The sequence below is a fragment of the Pristis pectinata genome, chromosome 6, assembly GCF_009764475.1.
Source record: "Pristis pectinata isolate sPriPec2 chromosome 6, sPriPec2.1.pri, whole genome shotgun sequence".
Lineage (NCBI taxonomy): Eukaryota > Metazoa > Chordata > Chondrichthyes > Rhinopristiformes > Pristidae > Pristis > Pristis pectinata.
The window spans coordinates 8,325,998-8,348,329 of NC_067410.1; the positions used below are offsets into that span (position 1 = coordinate 8,325,998).

Here is a 22,332-nt window from a genome sequence, read left to right on the forward strand (position 1 = left end):
TCATCTTTGTAAAGTAATGACAGTGAAAGAAAAATCAAAACCCAATTGTTAAGCAAGCCCACCGTGTTGGTTTTGACGGTGAGCTACAGGCAAAAGCAACTGCCCTTGTACACACTGAAGTCGTCTATTAGTAACAGGAGGCTCTTGTTCTCTGCCTTAACTCCACCAAACAATTAACTTCCTGTCAGTATGGGAAGCAATTCAAAGAAATGGAGCCTGGAGGAAATTGTATTCATTTTATAGCAGGCTGATTGAAACCAGAGGCTCCACAGTGTTATTACTTGTTTAATCTAGGAGTTGAAGGTCTTCTGGTGAGGAATTCTATCTGCCAACTGGCCAGTGCAGTTTGAGTAAAGGAACCTTTAAATGATTTCTTCTGTGTGCCTGGTGCAGGCTGTTGGGTGGGATGTGATAAAGGAAGTGGCAAAGAAATGTCCGTTAGCAAAAGAGGCCAGTTATCTCCCTCATTCAGTTTGGCGTCCTTTGTTTTTTTGTTTCGAACTCTGATTGCCAGCTTCAGCAGTTCAGATGATTTTGCACCCTAACAGTGTAGTTCCTGGCTGCACGGGTCTGTTCTCTTTCCATTGGCTGCACACTGGTGTCTAAAGAGCCCGTGGAAATATGGGTGCTCAAGACGGCCATCAGGTTCTCCACGGTAAACAGCAGCAGCTGTGATAAGAAGGCAGCCAGAACCATTGCCGTCCCTCCACTCCCACTCCACACGCAATAAACCTGAAAAAGATGCAAGCCCGTAAAGGGTTTGTCAGGTCGAGGGTTCGAGTCCCATGGAGTCCCTGGCACCCAGTCCAATGCTCCCAGCGTACTATTGTTCAAAGATGCCACCTCTCAGGTGAGACGTTAACCTGGCCCCAGTAGGTGCAACGCACCCTCTCGAAGAAGAACAATGAGTCCCTGGCACCCAGTCCAATGCTCCCAGTGTACTATTGTTCAAAGATGCCACCTCTCAGGTGAGACATTAACCTGGCCCCAGTAGGTGCAACGCACCCTCTCGAAGAAGAACATTTGTCTTCAAACCAACTGAAAAAAACAGCAGTACACAAAAAGTGCTGGAGGAACTCAGCAGGTCAGGCAGCATCTATGGAGGGAAATAAACAGTCGACGTTTTAGGCCGAGACCCTTCACCAGGACTGGAAAGGAAGAGGGCAGAAGCCAGAATAAGAAGGTGGGGGAAGGGGAGGAGCACACGCAGGTAGGGGAGAGGCGAGTTCAGGTGAGAGGGAGGAAGGTAGGTGGGTGGGGGAGGGGAGGAGATTTAATAAGCTGAGAGGTGATGGGTAGAAGGGGCAAAGGGCTGAAGAAGGAGGAATCCGGTAGGAGTGGGCGGTGGACCATGGAATAAAGGATGGGACAGAGGAAAGGAAACAGGATAGAGAGACAAGAGGGTAGAAATTCTGAGGGTTATTCATCGCATTACAAGAAGGATGCGGAGGCTTTGGAGAGGGTGCGGAGGAGGTTTACCAGGACGCTGCTGGATTAGCTATAAGGAGAGGTTGGACAAACTTGGGTTGTTTTCTCTAGAGTATCGGAGGCTGAGGGGAGACCTGATAGAAGTTTATAAAATTAAGAGAGGCACAGATAGGGCAGACAGTCAGAATCTTTCTCCCAGGTTAGAAATGTCAAATACTAAAGGACATACATTTAAGGTGAGAGAGGGAAAGTTTAAAGGAGATGTGCGGGGTAAGTTTTTTATACAGAGCGTGGTAGGTGACTAGAACGCACTGCCAGGGGTGTTTGGTGGAAGGTGACTAGAACGCACTGCCAGGGGTGGTTGGTGGAAGGTGACTAGAACACACTGCCAGGGGTGGTTGGTGGAAGGTGACTAGAACGCACTGCCAGGGGTGGTTGGTGGAAGCAGACACAATAGTGGTATTTAAGAGGCTGTTAGATAGACACATGAATGTACAAGGAATGGATGGTATGGATCAAGTGCAGGCTGAAGAGATTTAGTTTAATTTGGCATTGTGTTCGGCACAGATATCATGGGCTCAAGGGTCTATTCTGTGTTGTACTGTTCTATGTTCGACATTTTAGGTCGAGACCGTTCATGTGGACAGGCTCTTGACCCGAAACCCCAACTGTCCATTTCCCTCTACAGATGCTGCCTGACCTGCTGAGTTCCTCCAACATTTTGCTTTATACTGAAAAAAAAACAGAGTATCTGTCCATTATCACTTTGGATCTTGCTGACATAAAACACTTTGAAGTCACCACTGACAAAGTGTGTTGGGTTGGCCAGAGTTTGAGAAAGACATTGTTGAAATGCAAGAACTTTTCTCTCCGTGGGTGGAGTCACCTGACATGGGCCCTTGGTCTAGTGGAGGATCACTTTTTGAGTTGTTGATTGGGAAGTAAGAGGGTTCGAGGGGATCTGAGGAAGAATCTTCTCACCCAGAAGGTGGCTGAAGTTGGAACACAGTGCCTGAGAAGGTGGCGGAGGCAGGGACTCCCACAACATCTGGGAAGCATCTGGATGAACACTTGAATCACCAAGGCGCAGAAGGCTACAAACCAGATGTTGGAAAATGGGATTAGTAATAGATAGGTACTTGATGGGTCAGCATGGACATGGTGGGCTGAAGGGTCTGTGTCTGTGCTGTGTGACTCTATGGGCATTTCACTTTCTTTTGCCAGGACAGGGTCCTGTTGGAGCTTCCTTCTAAATTTCTTATTCATAAGAGTGCCGCAGTGGAAGGGACTTGCTCTTTTACCAAATATCAGTCCCTACCTCAGTGTTCTGAAGCACTTTACTGCTAATTATGTACCTTTTAGTTACTGTGGAGAGCCGGAACCATTTTGCACACAGCTTCCACAAATAGTAATGTGATAGTGACCAGGTGCTATGGACGCCCATTAAGGGAGAAATGTTGGCAAGGTGACTGGGGAGAGCTCCCTTGCTCTTCTCAGTGGTGGTTGAGGGATATCATACATTACAGTCGCACAGTAGTGCAGCTAGTAGAACTGCTGTCTCACAGCCCCAGTAACTTGGCTTCAATCCTGACCCGGTGTGCGGTTTGTGTGGGGTTTGCACGTTCTCACTGTGACTGGGTGGGTTTCCCCCTGATGCTCTGGCTTCCTCCCACATCCCAAAGATGTGAGGGTTGGTAGGTTAATTAGATTGACCCTAGTGTGCAGGGTGAGTGGTAGAATGTTAGGGGTAGTCGATAGGAATGTGGGGAAAATACAAATAGGTTAAGGCAGGACTAGGGTAAAAAATGGATGGATGGTCAGCATGGAGTCAGTGGGCCAAAGGGCCTGTTTTCGTGCGGTATCTCTCCGTGACTCTATACATCATAAGCAACCAACAGGCCCTCAGTTCAAGATCTCAGATGGCTCCTCTGAGAGTGCAGTACTTGCTCAATACTACATAGCGGTGTTAGCTTGGATTATGTGCTCTAAAGTGTAGAGCAGAACATAAGAACATAAGTAATAGGGGTAGGCCATTTGGCCCATCAAGCCCTCTCCAACATTCATGAAGATGAGATGGCTGATCTCCTGCCTCGTTACCATGTTCCTTTACCTCAACGCCATTTTGCCACCTACAACCTACTGACATCAGCCATCAGAAGCCCAGTACGGCACTAAGGGAATGCAGCACTCTCAGAGCTGACCAAGGTGCAGTCTGGTGGATAGAACATTGAACAGTACAGCAAAGGAACAGGCCCTTCGGCCCATGATGTCTGTGCTGAACACGAGCAAGGCACGAACGCGATGTAGTTGATCACAAGGCATCATTTTGAAGGAGCATTATTTCCACTGACCCACCAACATACAGCTCCCCACCAATGCCACTGAAAATCATTCTATCTGCTGATTATCAGATCAATGTTTGTGGGAGCTTGAAGCGCACAAATTGACTGCCACAATTCCTACATTGCAACAGTGACTACACTTCAATAAATACTTCACTAGCTGTAGGGTTTTGGGACCTTCTGAGTTACATGAACACAAAACTTTTTCTTTATATTTCAGAAGAGTGACAATGAAATCTGGCTGAGGGATCATTGTACACATAAACCTGGAAACTGCTGACAAACTAGTTTGCCCTGAACCTAAATGTCACAGCCACAGGACATCATTGCTGAAGTTACTTGAGGTGGTGCCCTTGGACATAAAAGTCCACAGATCTCCCACACCAGCGCCTCTACTTCCTCAGAAGGCTAAGGAAATTCTGCATGTCCCCGTTGACCCTCACCAAATTTTATAAATGCACCATTGAAAGCATCCTAGCTGGATGCATCACAGCTTGGTACGGCAACTGCTCTGCCCAGGACTGCAAGAAATTGCAGAGGGTTGCAGACACAGCCCAGCACATCACAGAAACCAGCCTCCCCTCCATAGACTCTGTCTATACCTCTCGCTGCCTTGGAAAAGCAGCTAGCATAATCAAGGACCCCTCCCAGCCTGGTCATTTTTTCTTCTCCCCTCTTCCATCGGGCAGAAGATACAAAAGCCTGAAAGCATGTACCACCAGGCTCATGGACAGCTTCTGTCTACTGTCATAAGACTATTGAATGGATCTCTTGTACAATAAAGATGAACTCTTGACCTCACAATCTACCTCGTCATGGCCCTTGCACCTTATTGTCTACCTGCACAGCACTTTCTCTGTAACTGTGACACGATGTTCTGCATTCCGTTATTGCTTTTTCCTCATACTACATCTACGTACTAATGTGATGATCTGTCTGGATGGCACGTAAAACAAAGTTTTTCACTGTACCTCGGTACATGTGACAATAATAAGATAAGATATCTTTACTTGTCACATGTACATCGAAACACACAGTGAAATGCATCTTTTGAGTAGAGTGTTCTGGGGGGCAGCCCGCAAATGTCGCCATGCTTCCAGCACCAACATAGCATGCCCACAACTTCCTAACCTGTACGTCTTTGGAATGTGGGAGGAAACCGGAGCACCCGGAGGAAACCCACGGAGACACGGGGAGAACGTACAAACTCCTTGCAGACGGTGGCCGGAATTGAACCTGGGTCGCTGGTACTATAAAGCGCTACGCTAACCGCTATACTACCGTGCCACCTTTTGTGGAAGCATCACAGCTACTCTCTGTCAATTTGACAACACTTCCAATAACGTCAGCTACAGATTGAAGGTGACCACCTCAGATGTGGGCTGATAAGCGGCTTGTGCCATGGCAGAGCGAGCCATTGACAATCTCCAAGAGGAAGAGGGGATGGAATCCGTGGCAAGTGGTTCACTTCCCAAATTCTCAAAGCCTCTGCACTGTCTGGAAGTCAGGAGAATGATGGAATCTTCACTATTCTGCTGGATGAGTGCAGCTGCAACAGTGCTCGAGCAGTTCATCACCTTCTATGTCGGCACAGTGGCACAGCTGGTAGAGCTGCTGCCTCTCAGTGCCAGAGACCTGGGTTCAATCCCGACCTCTGCTGCTGTCTGCATGGAGTTTGCACGTTCTCCCTCTGACCGCATGGGTTTCTTCCGGATGCTCCGGTTTCCTCCCACATCCCAAAGATGTGCGGGTTGGTGGGTTAATCAGCCACTGTACATTGCCCCGAGTGTGTAGATGAGTGGTAGAATCCGGAGAGGAATTGATGAGAAATGGGTGGGGGGGGGGGGGACAACAAAAAAGGGATCAATGAAGGATTGGTGGTTGATCAACACAAACTAAATGGGCCGAAGGGCCTGTTTTGTGCTGTATCTTTCTCTATGACACAGGACAAAGCAGCTTGGCTGATTGGCAGCCATGGAAAGATCAACTGATGCTCAGATTTCTAGGGTGGGACTGTGAGCCCACAAGCTTCCAAGTCTGGGGAGCAAGAGTACTGCCCGCTGGTTTAAAGAAATCCGTAGTCTTTACGGCAACAGCCAAGCACAAATCCAAAACATCCCACCACAGGTCACTTTGGCTTGTGAGAAAGCAAATATATTTGTAGTTCCTTGTTTGGCAACACAGATAACAATACACCAAGAGACATGTAGCAGCCTGGGAGACAGCATGTACAATGTGTTGAGGTGCAGTGTGGCAGGGTGTTGGTTAAGTTACTGCACCAGCAGTGAGAATTCTGGAGTGTAGATGCAGAGATATGAGTTCGAATCCCACCACAGCAGCTGGGGAATTTAAATTTAAGTAATTAAATAAATGTGGAAGTTAGAATGTTAGTCTTAGAAACAATGAACTACTGGATTATTTCTGAAACCTTTCTGGTTTTAACTGCAGGGAAGGAAATCTATCCTGTCTAGGGCATTGGCAACTCCAAACCCACCACTGTGGTTGACTGTATTTCCTCCTTAGTTCAGGGACAAATATAAATGGGCAATAATACTGGCAATGTCAACAATGTCCACATCTTACGAATGAATAAATAAAAATTGTCTTAAAAACATCTCGCCAGTGGCTGCTCTTGAGAAAGGGTTACTCCTTCAATCCCTTGTCTCTGCTGCTTCTAAATGCTGTTGCAGGTATTTTACTCAATTCTCTTTTCAAAGTTATCATGTTGTTAGCAGTGAATTTTCGTAGTTATTACTGAATTGATTCCGACCATCAGAGGGCAAAACAAAATCCTCAACCAATCCTATAGCCAATGCGATTCCAATCAAACACATCACTACCCTTTGATCCTCATGTAATACAGGGCTCTGGACACAAGAACATGTAAGACATAGAAGCAGAACGCCATTTGTCCCCAACATTTGATGAGATTGTGGCCAGAATTTTACCTCAGTGCCACTTTCTACCAATCCCCGTCTTGAATACACTTTGACCGAGCCTCCTATGGCCTTCTTGGGTACAGAATTCCAAATTCCTGATGAAGAAATTTCTTCTTGCCTCTATCCTGAACAGTCAACCTCTTAAATTGAGATTGTGGCCATTGGTTCCCAGCCTGGGGAAGCATCAACCCTGCATCTACTCTCATTCCGTAAGAATTTTGTACAGTTAAATAAGTGCACCTCTCATTCGTCTAAACATAAGAGAGTATCTTGCCTAATCTCTCCTCATATAACGAACGTGGTATGCCAGGAATTAATATGGTTAATTTTTGCTGCAAGTATATCTTTCCTTAAAGAGGGAGACCAGATCAGTTTATGATATACTATGTATTGTCTCAGCAGGCACCTATGTAATTGAAAAGATGCTCTAGTACTCAACTCCTCTTACAATAAAGGCCAACATACCATTTGCCTTCCTTATTGGTTGTTGTATCTGCTTGTTAATTTTCAGTGATTTGTGTACAATGACACTCGGGTCCCTCTCAACAGCAACAACTTTCACTCACCATTTATAAACTCTGTCTACACTTCTCACTGCCCTGGTAAAGCATCAAACATAATAAAGATGGCCTTGCACCTTATTGTCTGCCTGCACTGCACTTTCTCTGTAACTGTAACACTTTATTCTGCATTCTGTTACTGTTTTCCCTTGTACTACCTCAACGCACTGATGTAATGAAATGATCTGTATGGATGGCATGCAAAACAGTTTTTCACTGTACCTCGGTACATGTGACAATAAAAAACCAATTTACCAAATGCCCTGATTTTCTATTTTTACAACAGAGTAAACAACTTCCAATTTTTCTGCATTTTATTCCATTTGCTAGGTCTTTGCCTGTTCATTTAGTCTGTGTGACAACTCTGCATTCTCCTCACAACCCCCATTGCTACCCAATTCCGCATCAGGAGCAAGTTACATCTTACATGTGATATATGTCACATTCCATTTTATCCCCCATACAAGTCATTGTTAAGAGATTATGAACAGCATCGGCTCCCGTCACACCCCACAAGTCACAGCTTCCCGATCCAAAAATGGCCCATTTATTCTTGCTGTTCAGTTCAATCCTTAATCCACACCAGTATATTATCCCGATATTAGTGAGTGATAATCGCTCGCTTGGCATATTATTGAAGGCGGATTCACAAGAGACTGCAGATAATGGAATCTGGTGCAACAAACAATCTGCCGGGGGAGCTCAGCGGGTCGAGCAGCATCTGTAAGGGGAAAGGAATTGTCGACATTTGGGGTCGAAACCCTGCATCAGGACTGAGAGAGGAGACGGGAGATGGCCGGTATAAAGAGGCAAAGGTGAGTGGTGAGACAGGGGCCCGAGGTGATTGGTGGACCAAGGAGGGGTGAAGAATGACGGCCAGATGAGGCCAGGTAGGGGAAGGGGAGGGGTGGAGTTGGGAGGAAGGTGGGTGATAGATGAAGGCAGATAAAATAAAAGACAGATGGAGCAAAGTGTGGAGAAGGGAAGGCGAAGGTTGGAGACAGCTGCCAGACGGAGATAAGCAGGAACGCAAAGGCTACCAGTGCTGGAATCTGAGAAATAAGGGAGGTGATAATGGGAACCATTGGGGGGAGGTGTAAAGCAGATGGGAAGGGGATGGAGTGCCTGTGGGTGGACAGGACCAGGAGTGGGACGAAGATGGATGATGGGGAGCTGGGGCGTGGGAAACAGAACAAAAATGGAAAAGGGGGCAGAGGCTGAAGGGGGAGAGCACATCAGCGGGAAGGATTACCTCAAATTAGAAAACTCTATGTTCATGCCATTGGGTTGTAGACTACCCAGCGGAATTCAGGTGTTGAGATGTTATTGAAGGCTTCTGTAAGTCTGAAGACACCACATCAACTCATTGGCCCTTATCTGATCTCCGCATTATAACCTCAAAAGACCAACAGATTATACCTCTCGCTGTCTTGGTGAAGCAGCCAGCATAATCAAAGACCCCACCCAACCGGGTCATTCTCTCTTTTCCCCCCTCCCATCAAGCAGAAGATACAGGAGCCTGAGGGCACATACCACCAGGCTTAAGGACAGCTTCTATCCCACAGTGATAAGACTATTGAACAGTTCCCTTTTTTGATGAGTTGCACTCTTGACCTCATGATCTACCTTGTTATGACCTTGCACCTTACTGTCTACCTGCACTACACTTCCCTTTGGCTATGACACTTTACTCTGTATTCTGTTATTGTTTTTACCCTGAACTGCCTCAATGCACTGTGTAATGAATCGATCGGTACAAACAGTATGCAATACAAGTTTTTCACTGTACCTTGATACAAGTGACAATAATAAACCAGTACCAATAGACTTGTCAACAAACAAATTGCTGGAGGAACTCAGCAGGTCAGGCAGCATCTGTGGAAGGACAGTCAACATTTTGGGTCGAGACCCTTCATCTGGACTGGAAGTTTTGTCAAGCATGACTTCCCTTTCTTAGTTCTACTTTGACTACCCAATCCTATTACCACATTCTTAATGACAGATCCCGGCGTTTTCCCTGCTACTGACAACAGATTATCTGGCCTAGACTTCCCTGTTATCTCTCTCCTTCCCTACTTACACAATGGACTAGTCATCTGCCAATCTGTGAGAACCATTTTAGAACCTCTGGAACTTCGGAAGATGACAGCCAACACAATTACTTCTCCATAACCATCTCCTTTAAAACCCTAAGACGCAAGTCATCAGGTTCTGGGGATTTGTTTTTCCCTTCAGTCCCATTAATTTCTACAACACTAATTTTTTTTGCAAATGTCAATTACTTTGTGCTCCTTACTCACTCTAGACCTGTTGCTTCCCACTATTCCAGGAGGTTTCCCACACCTTCTTCGGTGAAGGCAGACAAGTTGTGTGTTTGATTTCTCTGCTATTCCTTTATTTATGGAGTCATAGAGTCTTACAGCATGGAAACAGGCCCTTCGGCCCAACTCATCCGTGCTGACTGTGTTGCCAAAAGAGCTAGGCCCATCTGCCCATGTTTGGTCCATAGCCCTCTAAACCTCTCCTATCCATGGACTTATGTAGATGGCTTTTAAATGTTGCTAATGTGCCCGCCTCAACCACTATTTCTGGCAGCTCATTCCAAATACGCACCACCCTTTGTGTGAAGAAGCTGCTCCTGATTTTCCTTTTAAATCTCTCGCCTCTGATCTTAAACCTAGGCCCTCTTGTTTTTAGCACCCCCTCCCTGGGTAAAAGACGATGTGCTTTCACCCTGTCTATGCCCCTCATGATCCTATATACCTCTATCAGGTCACCCCCCCCCCCAATCTTCTACATTCCAGGGAATAACGTCCTCGTCTATGCAATCTCTCCTTGCAACTCAGGCCCCCAAGTCCAGGAAACATCCTGGTAAATCTTTACTGCACTCTTTCTAGTTTAATAACATCTTTCCTATAACAGGGCGACCAGAACTGTACACAGTACTCCAAGTGAGGCCTCACCAATGTCTTATATAACTGCAACATAACTTCCCAACTCCTATACTCAATGCCCCGACCAGTGAAGGCCAGCGTGGAAAACGCCTTCTTCACCACCCTATCTACCTGTGATGCCGCTTTCAGCGAACCATGCACTTACGCTCCAAGGTCCCTCTGTTCCATGACACTCCTATAACATTTCCGAACATTATTTCTCCTGCCTCATTCATAGTGTTGTAGAAATTAATGGGACTGAAGGGAAAAACAAATCCCCAGAACCTGATGACTTGCATCTTAGGGTTTTAAAGGAGATGGTTATGGAGAAGTAATTGTGTTGGCTGTCATCTTCCGAAGTTACAGAGGTTCTAAAATGGTTCTCACAGATTGGCAGATGACTAGTCCATTGTGTAAGTAAGGAAAGAGAGAGACCCACATTAACTTTCCTTTTAACATGTCTCCAGAAGCTTTTACAGCCTGCTTTCGTGCTTCTTGCTGCACCCCCTCTTGTATCCTGCTTTCCCCTTCCCCTTATCAATGTCCCCGGTCATTCTGGGCTGAATTTGGAAACTTGCTCAGTCCTCAACTCTGCTGCTTATTTTGATGAACCTTTTCCTTTGATCATAAACCATCTTTGATTCCTCTTCATAGCACAATTTTCCTCGTGTTCTTGTCTTAAAGGGGAGATATATGACTTGTAAACGATATATTAATTCTTTAGGTTAACCAATGCTTGGTTTTTACCTGTACGTTCAAATGCAGTTTTCCACTCCACTGTAGCCAACTCCTGCCTCACGCTTTGCTGGTTTGCTTTATTCTGACGTAAGACCCTGGTTTCATATTGAACTAAATCACTTTCAATATTAATATAAAATACTATCATATTGTGGTCCACCATTCCCCAAACGCCTCTTAACTGTAGATCATTAATTAACTCTCTTTCACTGTAGAATATTAGATCTAAGATAGCCTATCCTTCATTGTTTCCTCAATGTACTGATTCGTCCAAAGGGAAATATACCAAGGCACTTCTTAATTGTGCAATCAACAAAAGCTGATGTGTGCAAAATGTACTCTCTCATCGGAAGGCAACTACTTGCTGGCAGATAATGTGGCACGAAATATTGCTGCAATTGGTAAGATCCTTGGCCAAACTAATCCTAAGGCTGGATAATTAAGTCATCTCTCTTTCAGGAAATCCTTTCTAGATTAGAGGCAGGATTTTTGGTGAGGGGATGGGGAACTGAAATCGTTTTAGTCCAAGAGTATCTATTGTTGTTTGACCTTCAGTCTTGTGTGATTGCAAGGTCCTGCTCTGTCAGAGCCAAGGAAGGTGTTTGAATATAAGAACTTAAGAAAATACAAGCAGGAGTAGGTCACTCAGTCCCTCAAGCCTGCCCCACAATTCAATATGGCTGAAATGCCCCAGGTCTCATCTCCTCTGTGTCAGTACCACATAGCCCTCAATTCCCTGATTTTTCATAAAAGGTATCTACCTCCTCTTTAAATACATCCATTGATCTAGCCTCGACAATCCCCCGGGCAAGAGAATTACAGAGAGTCTGTGAGAAGTTCCAACAGACCAAAGTTCGACATTCCCTATATCTGTTATAGTTCTATATCCCCTTGCTCAACATTCTCCTACTAGTGGAGATATCTCAACATCTAGCCTGTCATACCTCCTCAGGATCTCATATGCTTCAATACAATCACTCTTCACTCTTCTAAACTCCAAAGAATATAGATTTAATTGCTTTATTCTCTTGTGATAGGACAACCCTCTTATCCGAAGAATTAGCCTTGCAAATCTCTCTTGGACTGCCTCCAGTGCCAGTTTATCCTTTCTTAAATAAGAGGACCAAAACTGTTTAGAACATAGAACATTACAGCACAGTACAGGCCCTTCAGCCCACAATGTTGTGCTGACCTTTTAACCTACTCTAAGATCAATCTAACCATTCGCTGCCACATAGCTCTCCATTTTTCTGTCATCCATGTGCTTATCTAAGAGTCTCTTAGATGTCCCTAATGTATCTGCCTTTACCAGCACCCCTGGCAGAGTGTTCCACGCACCCACCACTCTTTGTGTAAAAATCTTATCTCTGATATACTCCTTTTACTTTCCTCCAGTCACCTTAAAATTATGCCCCCTCGTGTTTCCGCCCTGGGAAAAAGTCTCTGGCTGTCCACTCGATCTATGCCTCTAATCATCTTGTACACCTCTATCAGGTCACCTCTCATTCTCCTTCACTCCAAAGAGAAAAGCCCCAGCTCAATCAACCTATCCTCATAAGACATGCTCTCCGATCCAGGCAGCATCCTGGTAAATATCCTCTGCACCCTCTCTAAAGATTCCACATCCTTCCCATAATGAGGCGACCAGAGCTGAACACAATATTCTAAGTTTGGTCTAACCAGGGTTTTATCGAGCTGCAACATTACCTCGCGGCTCTTGAACTCAATACCCCGACTAATGAAGGCCAACACGCCATACGCCTTCTTAACAACCCTATCAACTTGAGCGGCGACTTTAAGGGATCTATTTACAGTAGTCCAAGTGCGCCCTCACCACTACCCGTACAAATGTAACAATATCTCTGTGTTTCTAAACCCCTGGTAAATTTTTGCTATTTGTTCACAAGATCACCTATATCCCTCTGTATGTCACTCCCCTGCAATCTTCCTCCATTTAGATTCCTTTTCCTGAAGTGGACAACCTTACACTTTCCTGCTTTAAACTCCATTTGCCAAGTTTTCAACCTATCCTAATTTGGAGCAACACACAAAAAGCTGGAGGAACTCAGTGGGCTGACTTTGAAGAAGTTCTCCTCTCGAAGTCTCTTCAAAGTTTGCCGCCTTCAGAGAGGTTTTCCTCTGTTCCAACATCTGCAGTTTCCTGTGACTCCATTATGCCAGTTTGGGTCGAATTGAAGCAAGACTGGATGGGTGCTGACTTTGGGTGCTGTCTGTGTGGAGTTTGCGCATTCTCCCTGTGACTGCGTGGGTTTCCTCTGGGTGCTCCGGTTTCCTCCCATATCCCAAAAGACATGTGGGTTGGTGGGTTAACTGGCTGCTGTAAATTGCCCCTAGTGTGGAGTTGAGTGGCAGAATGTGGGGGGGGGAGTGGATGGTCATTTGGGGAGAGTAAAATAGGATCAGTGTAAATGGGTGGTTGATGGTCGGCGAGGACTCAGTGAGCCAAAGGGCCTGTTTCTGTGCCACACACTTGAAAATGGGTTTAGCCTGCATGGGGCACCTTGATCGGCATGGAGTAGTTGGGCCAAAGAGCCTATTTCCGTGCTGTATAACTCCATGACTAGGAAATGACTCTTTACACTAAAGAAATAGGACATTTGGCCTGTGCTAATCCTTCCTTGTGTAACCCCACCCGTGTAACGTTCTATTCCATTCCCCCTCTTGGGAATTCATAGAATTAAGATAGCAAGTATGGTGGCCATTTGGCCCACTGATCTCCTGCTAGCTCCTTATAGAGCTAACTCATTACCAAACTCTGAAACCTGGGACTCAACACCTCCCTATGCAACTGGATCCTTGACTTCCTGACCAACAGACTGCAATCAGTAAGGACAGACAGCAACACCTCCGGCATGGTTATTCTCCACACTGGTGCCCCACAAGGCTGCATCCTCAGCCCCCTACTCTACTCCCTATACACTCACGACTGTGTGGCCAAATTCTGCTCTAACTCCATCTACAAGTTTGCAGGTGATACCACCGTAGTGGGCAGTCTCTCAAATAACGATGAGTTGGAGTACAGGAAGGAGACAGAGAGCTTAGTGACTTGGTGTCATGACAACAACCTTTCCCTCAATATCAGCAAAACAAAAGAGCTGGTCATTGACTTCAGGAAGGGGGGCAGTGCACATACACCTATCTATGTCAATGTTGCTGAGGTCAGGAGGGTTGACAGCCTCAAGTTCCAAGCAGTGAACATCACCAATAGCCTGTCCTGGTCCAACCCGTAGATGCGAAGGCCAAGAAATCTCCCCAGTGCCTCTATTTCCTCAGGACGCTAAAGAAATTTGGCATGTCCCCCTTGAAACTCACCAACTTTTATCGATGCACCATAGAAAACATCCTATCTGGATGCATCACAGCTTGGTATGGCAACTGCTCTGCCCGGGACTGCAAGAAACAGCAGAGAGTTGTGAACACAGCCCAGCGCATCACGGAAACCAGCCTCCCCTCCACAGACTCTGTCTATACTTCTTGCTGCCTTGGTGAAGCAGCCAGCATAATCAAAGACCCCACCCACCCAGAACATTCTCTCTTCTGCCCTCTCCCATCAGGTAGAAGATACAAAAGCCTAAAAGTACGGACCACCAGGCTCAAGGACAGCCTCTGTCCCACTGTTATAAGATATTGAACGGTTCCCTAGTACGATAAGATGGACTCTTTAGCTCACAATGTACCTCGTTATGACCTTGCACCTTATTGTCTACCTGCACTGCACCTTCTCTGTAGCTGTGACACTTTACTCTGCATTCTGTATTGTTTTACCTTGTATTACCTCAGTGCACTGTGTAATGAATTGACCTATATGAATGCTATGCAAAACAAGTTTTTCACTGTACCTCGGTACAAGTGACAATAATAAACCAATTCCAATTCCAGTTATAGAGCAATCTTAGCAGTCCATTTCCTTTTACAGTCACCCTGCTAATTCTCTTCCTCAATTGTCTATTCATTTACAAAGCCCTAACAGACTGTGTTTCCCATTCTCTCTGCAAAAAAAGTTACATCCAGCTGTATCTGTTGCTTAAATGTATGCATACTATTCAGCTCATGTTGGTGGGCACAATTTCAAGAGCATAAACCCCTGCAATGCATACAGGATTTAGCGGAGTATGCCTTAAATTTATGGTGTCTGTTTTTTTCAGTTTCCACCTACTTTCAGCCAACGGTGGGACCATCTCCCCTACTTCTCCCCAGTCAAAGTCTTTCATCATCTTGAAGACTTCTGACGGGTCACCCCCAACCCTCCCCTTTCCTTGGGAGTTGCCCAGAGAACCAGCAGGCCTTAAATAACAACGAGAAAGAGCAGATTCTCTAGAGTTTTCCTCAGGGAATGGGTGGGATTAAGAGAGAGAGCCTCCAACTTTCTCCATTAACTCCCAACACCCAACCACATTCCTTCAACAATATTGAGGGGCAACAGTATCCCCCACCACTATCACCCAGTGACAATTTGGAGACCTGGGGATAGGAGGAGGGGGTCAGATCACTGAGGTTATATGATGATAACTGCCCCTACAATCCTTGCCCATCCACCCACCTCTCTTACTGTTTTCAATGGAATTTCCCATCTGTGTTGAATTAATCAAAATGAAGGCCACATGAAACATACAGAGTTCAAGGAAGCCTTCGCGAAAATGATTTATTAAAAAAAGAGGTCATCCAGAACACCAAAGTGGTTTTTAAAGGCTATGAGCTCAATACTCAAAATGTCCTCCTGGCTTTTTTTTTACCATTCTTATGCTATCCACTAATCCCTAGCCCCCACTCCTGATCTAAGATAAGATCTTTATTAGTCACATGTACATCGAAGCACATAGTGAAATGTATTTTTTTTTGTGTAGTGTTCTGGGGGTCAGCCCGCAAGTGTCGCCACGCTTCCGGCGCCAACATAGCATGCCTACAACTTCCTAACCTGTACGCCTTTGGAATGTGGGAGGAAACCGGAGCGCCCGGAGGAAACCCACACAGACACGGGGAGAACATACAAACTCCTTACAGACAGCGGCGGGAATTGAACCCGGGTCGCTGGCGCTGTAAAGCGTTACGCTAACCACTACATTACTGTGCAAATGGTATCTGTAACCATTTGCACTCTTGCAGGAATGAGGGTGAGTTTTTTATTATAGCGATTCATTCGTGGGACGTGGATTTTGCTGACATTTATTTATTAATAATTTTTGTAATAGATAATTATTTATTATTTAAAGACTAATTTTCGTTTTGTTGGTCCTTGTGGGCGGAGCCAGCATTTAATTGCCCGTCCCCAGTTGCCCTTGAGAAGGTGGTGGTGAGCTGCCTTCTTGAACCGCTACTGTCCTTGAGGTGTGGGTACACCCACAATGCTGTTAGGGAGGGAGTTCCAGGGTTTTGACCATAAGACCATAAGACAAAGGAGCAGAAGTCGGCCATTCAGCCCATCAACTCTGCTCCGCCATTCTATCATGAGCCGATCCATTCTCCCATTTAGCCCCACTCCCCCGCCTTCTCACCATAACCTTTGATGCCCTGGTGACTCAGGTACCTATAAATCTCTGCCTTAAATACACCCAATGACTTTGCCTCCACAGCCGCAACAAATTCCACAGATTCACCACTCTCTGGCGAAAGAAATTTCTCCGCATCTCTGTTCTGAATGGGTTCCCTTCAATCCTGAAGTTGTGCCCTCTTGTACTAGACTCAACCCAGTGATGGTGAAGGAACGGCAATATACTCCCAAGTCATGGATGGTAGGTGGCTTGGAGGGCAACTTCCCGGTGGTGGTGTTCCCCGTGCTTCTGTTGCCCTTGTCCTTCTAGCTGGTAGAGGTGGTGGGTTTGGAAGTCTCAGTGAGTTGCTGCAGTGCATCCTGTAGATGGTACAAATGCTCACTGCAAGGAGAAAGGCAACCATACTGAGACAGAGTCAAATGGAAACAGGCCCTTCAGCCCATCGAGGCCCTGCCAACCATGAAGCACCCATTAACCAATCCCTTCTTATTCTCCCCACATTCCCATCAAAGGTTCTGCCACTCGCCTACACACTAGGAGCAGTTTACAGCGGCCAATTAACCTACCAACCGGCACATTTTTGGGATGTAGGAGGAAACCGGAGCACCCTGAGGAAATCCTCACATTCACAGGGAGAACGTGCAAACTCCACACAGACAGCAACCCAAGATCAGGACTGATCCTGGGTCATCGGACTTGTGAAGCAGTGGCTCCACCAGCCCCACTACTGTGCTCTCTCCCAGTGTGCAAGCAACCTGCAGGACCCACCCCTCAATGAATAACCATCTGGACAACACCGCTCCTTAAGGGAGCAGCTCTGAAGTGGCTCCATCTCATGGGTGATGGGTGTATGGAACAAGCTGCCAGAGGAAGCTTGGAAGCTATGGAACAAGCTTCGGGCATTTGGTCTCACCAATGACGAGGAGCAGAGCGAGGAAGGTCCACATGGCTGTGGAACTGAGTCTGAGTGAGCACATAATTGAGGAGCCGGAGAGCGGAGGGAGATCACGGGGGGGGGGGGGGGGAGGCGCAGTGAGAGAGGGACTCATGAAGCTCCCGTCAAAGAGAGCAAGAAACATTGGGGAGACCAAACGCAGACTAGGCGACCATTTCACAAAACACCTGCGCTCTGTCCGTAACCGCGATCTGCATCTCCCCGTTGCCGGTCACTTCAGCTCCCCCTCCCACACTATCACTGATATGTCAGTCCTCGGCCTCCTCCACCGCCAGGAGAATTCCAAGCGCAAACTGGAGGAACAACACCTCATTTTCCGTCTTGGAACCTTGCAGCCTAACGGCGTGAACATTGAATTCTCCCACTTTAAGTAATCCCCACCAACCCCCCCCCCCCAACCATGTCTTTTCTTCCCCTTCCTAGCCTATCTCTCTTTTTTCTACCCCATTTTCCTCTCTCTTACCTTTGACCCATCCCCCAGTGGACCTGCTCTCCTCCGCACCTCTCTATCACTATCTCTTACCTACGTCGACCTATCACCACAAGTGCCCACCCCGCCTCCCCTCTTTTGTCCACCTATCACTGCTCTGCTTTTCCCTCCTATATATTGGGCTTCTCCTTTTCCTATCTTCAGTCCTGACCTGAAATGTTGACCGCCTGCTTTTCTCCACGGATGATGCCTGGCCTGCTGAGTTCCTCCAGCATCATCATGTTTTTCCACACAAAAAGGTGATCCCTTCTGCCGTTGGGCCACAGCCCCAAAGGGCTCATGATAATGACTGGAAGCTGGGGTTCATCAGTGGCAGCTGGGCAACCCCAACTTCCTCCTCTCAATAACATGCGACAGGATGGGAAATGTGGCGGGGACCATTGGGATATCAGTAACCAGGTTCCGGATGAGGCAAAATGGTTTCTTGTTCTGATTTATAGGTAAGAACATACAAAATAGACACAGGAGTAGGCCATTTGGCCCTTCAATCCTGTGCTACCATACAATAACATCATGGTTAATCTTTTACCTCAGTGCTACTAACCCCATATTCCTTGGTCTCTTTCTTGAATATATTCTGTTCTGATTACGTTGACAAACATTAATTCCTTCACATATATTTGCATTATTTTTTGAAGGCTGCTTTAACTTCTTCTCTACCATCTTACAAAATTACCCTCCGAATACACCACCTCACCCACTCACACCTACACCTCCCTCCCCACCCACACACCACCTCACCCACACGCACCTACACCTCACCCACACACACCTACACCTCCCTCCCCACCCACACCACCTCACCTACACCTCACCCACACACACCTACACCTCCCTCCCCACCCACACCACCTCACCCACACACACCTACACCTCCCTCCCCACTCACACCACCTCACCTACACCTCACCCACGCACACCACACCCACCCACACACACCTACACCTCACCCACGCACACCACCTCACCCACACACACCTACACCTCCCTCCCAACCACACACACCTACATCTCCCTCCCCACCCACCTATCCGACAAAGACTTCTGCAAATCTATGAATGAACTTTCCGGCAATCCACACTACACGTAGGCAGTGGTAGGCAAAACATAGTTTGGAGGAACTGGCCCCTTTAAGAAAGATTGAGTTGTATCTTCAGTGACAAGTTAATGATCCTAAACCACTTTAATTTATAACAATACCACCAGGATAAAGGAAGGAGCAAACGCAATCTGGAATTAACATTAATTTAGGGTGGCCACAGTTTCCTGAAAGAATCTGGAGTCACATCACGTGGAAGAACAGCTAATTATTGGAAAATGTACACCATACAAGGCAGAGCAACTCAGCAAACTCTATTTTAAACACTCAGCCAAATGGAAATCAAAAATCTGCATTTGCTGTAAGTCTGAAATAAAAACACTCAGCAAGTCAGGCAACAATGCATCACAGTTGCAAAATGCAACATGTGCCATTGCCAAAGAAGTAACATCGCACTGTAGAAGATCATTAGGACATTTTTATAAATACATGAACACTGTTAAGACCTTGTCGTGGTTAAGGTTAGCTGACACCACCAAGATAGAAGTGCAGGAGTTGGGACATCATGTTACAGCTGTGCAAGCAGTTGGTAAGGCCACATTTTGGGTACCGGATGCAGTTCTGGCAGCCCTGCTGTAGGAAGGATGTCATCAAACAGGAGATGGTGCAAAATAGATGTTACTGAGACTGGAGGCTTGGGTTATAAGGAGAGGTTGGATAGGCTAGGGGTTTTTCCCCGGGGCGTAGGAGGCTGACGGGTGACCTTTTAGATGTTTATAAAAGCATGAGGGACGTAGATAAGGTGAACGGTCACAGTCCTTTTCTCAGGGCAGAGGAGTCCAAAACTACAGGGAATAGGTTTAAAATGAGGCCTTGGAGGGGCAACTCTTTCCACAGAGAACATGGTGAGTATATGGAACGAGCTGCCAGAGGAAGTGGTAGAGGTGGGTACAATTACATAGAACATAGAACAGTACAGCACAATACAGGCCCTTCAGCCCACAATGTTGCGCCGACCTTTAAACCTCGCCTAAGACGATCTAACCCCTTCCTCCCACATATCCCTCTATTTTAAATTCCTCCATATGCTTATCTAGCGATCTCTTGAATTTGACCAATGTACCTGCCTCCACCACCGCCCCAGGCAGCGCATTCCATGCATTTAAAAGGCATTTGGACAGGTGCATGGATAGGAAAGGTTTAGAGGGATATGGGCCAAATGTAGGAAAGTGGGACTAGCTCAGCTGGGCACCTTGGTCAGCATGGATGAGTAGGGCCGAAGGGCCTGCTTCCGTGCTGTACGACTCTCTGCTGTGAGCACGGCAGATGCTGAACGTATCTTTTCAGGAATTGCTTCGTTTTTTTTCCCAGAACATTTCGTGGATTCTTATCTTCCTGCCTATTCCACTGCAACTGTGTGAGTGGCAAATAATTCATGAAATAGGGTGGACACTGACAGCTTGCAGGGATGTGTGCTCAAATGTCAGCAGATAGGTTCTGTGAACAGAGTCGTACTTGCTGTGTATCTCAGCCAGGGATTGTTCCCGGAACGTGGGACTGTATGGTCATCCTATGTTAATCTTAAGGTATGTCAGTGCACCATTACTCTCCAATGGTGTTAGGGTACAGTGCTTTTAAAGATCATCTCCATAGAGGCCCTACCTGAGTTCCTTCCTGCTCTTCCTGTTGTGTCCGTTGAGGCTGACAAAAGAAAGAGAAGTCACAGTTAAGAAATGGTCCAGACAACACGACATTTGATTGGCTCCCATCATCCCTGGAATAGTGGCAGCAAAGACAAGAGCAGGGAGCAGGCAAAATCCAACAGCACCATTCTGCAACACTTAAGACATTCGGACGTAACAGATCACAATGGAGGTGTTAATGTTGTTAAGCAGTCATTGTGGTGCATGCCTTGCATACACCATTGGTATTGGTATTGGTTTATTATTGTCACTTGTACCGAGGTACAGTGAAAAGCTTGTCTTGCAAACTGATCGTACAGGTCAATTCATTACACAGTGTATTGAGGTAGTACAGGGTAAAAACAATAACAGAATACAGAGTAAAGTGTCACAGCTACAGGGAAGTGCATTGCAGGTAGACAATAAGGTGCAAGGTCATAACAAGGTAGATTGTGAGCTCAAGAGTCCATCTCATCATTCAATAGTCTTATCACAGTGGGATAGAAGCTGGATGCATCACGGCTTGGTACGGCAACTGCTCTGCCCAGGAATGCAAGAAACTGCAGAGAGTTGTGGACACAGCCCAGTGCGAAACGGAAACCAGCCTCCCCTCCATGGACTCTGTCTATACTTCTTTTTGCTTTGGTGAAACAGCCAGCATAATCAAAGACCCCACCCACCCGGTCCTTGAGCCTGGTGGTACATGCCCTCAGGCTCCTGTATCTTCTGCCTGATGCGAGAGGAGAGAGAATAACCCAGGTGAGTGGGGTCTTTGATTATGCTGGCTGCTTCACCAAGGCAGCGAGAGGTATAGACAGAGTCCGTGGAGGGGAGGCTGGTTTCCGTTTTGGATGACAGGATGCTTTCTATGGTGCATCGGTAAAAATAAGAAGTAAATGAGACCAAAGAGCATGTTGATTTGGACGTGAGGAAGTGGGGGAAATGTCGGACATTCTCTCTTTCCCTCCCCCGACCCCCCTCTCACATCAGGCAGAAGGTACAAAAACCTGAAAGCACGTACCACCAGGCTCAAGGACAGCTTCTATCCCGCTGTTATAAGACTGTTGAACAGTTCCTTAGTACGATAAGATGGACCCTTGTCCTTACAATCTACTCCATTATGACCTTGCACCTTATTGTCTACCTACACTGCTCTTTCTCTGTTATACTTTATTCTGCATTCTGTTATTGTTTTCCCTTGTACTACCTCAATGCACTGATGTGATGAATTGATCTGTATGAACAGTCCGCAAGACAAGTTTTTCACTGTACCTCCCTACATGTCACAATAATAAACCAATTTACCAATTAAAAACAAAATTACCAATTTACTATTTTCTGCATTCTGCTTTCCTCTTTACTTATGTATAGAATGATTGGTCTGGATGGCACGCAGACAAAAGCTTTTCGCTGTATCTCGGTACACATGACAATAATAAACAGATTCAATTCAATTCAGTTGAATGAAATGACCAACGTTACTCGTGGGAGGAGTGTTAGAACACAAAAGACAGGGACAGGGAGAGCTGGCTAATTAGATGCACAGTTGGGCTTGATGGTAGGAGGCAGAGAGTGATGGCGGAAGGTTGTTTCTCAGACTGGAGGCCCGTGACTAGTGGTGTCCCTCATGGGTCGGTGCTGGGCCCATTGTTGCTTGTCACCAATGGCAACAGTTTAGACAGGAATGTACAAGACATGGTTAGTAAGTTTGCAGAT

General features: G+C 46.3%; 1 protein-coding gene across 1 annotated transcript in view; it reads right to left on the reverse strand.

Moving 5' to 3' along the window:
• Positions 1–22,332, reverse strand: part of LOC127572145 (high mobility group protein HMGI-C-like) — a 185,485-nt gene that overhangs the window by 40,042 nt on the left and 123,111 nt on the right. The window contains exon 5 of the mRNA XM_052019099.1: positions 20,597–20,635. Within this exon, the coding sequence (XP_051875059.1) occupies positions 20,597–20,635 (39 nt within the window). The remainder of the gene's footprint in view (positions 1–20,596; positions 20,636–22,332) is intronic.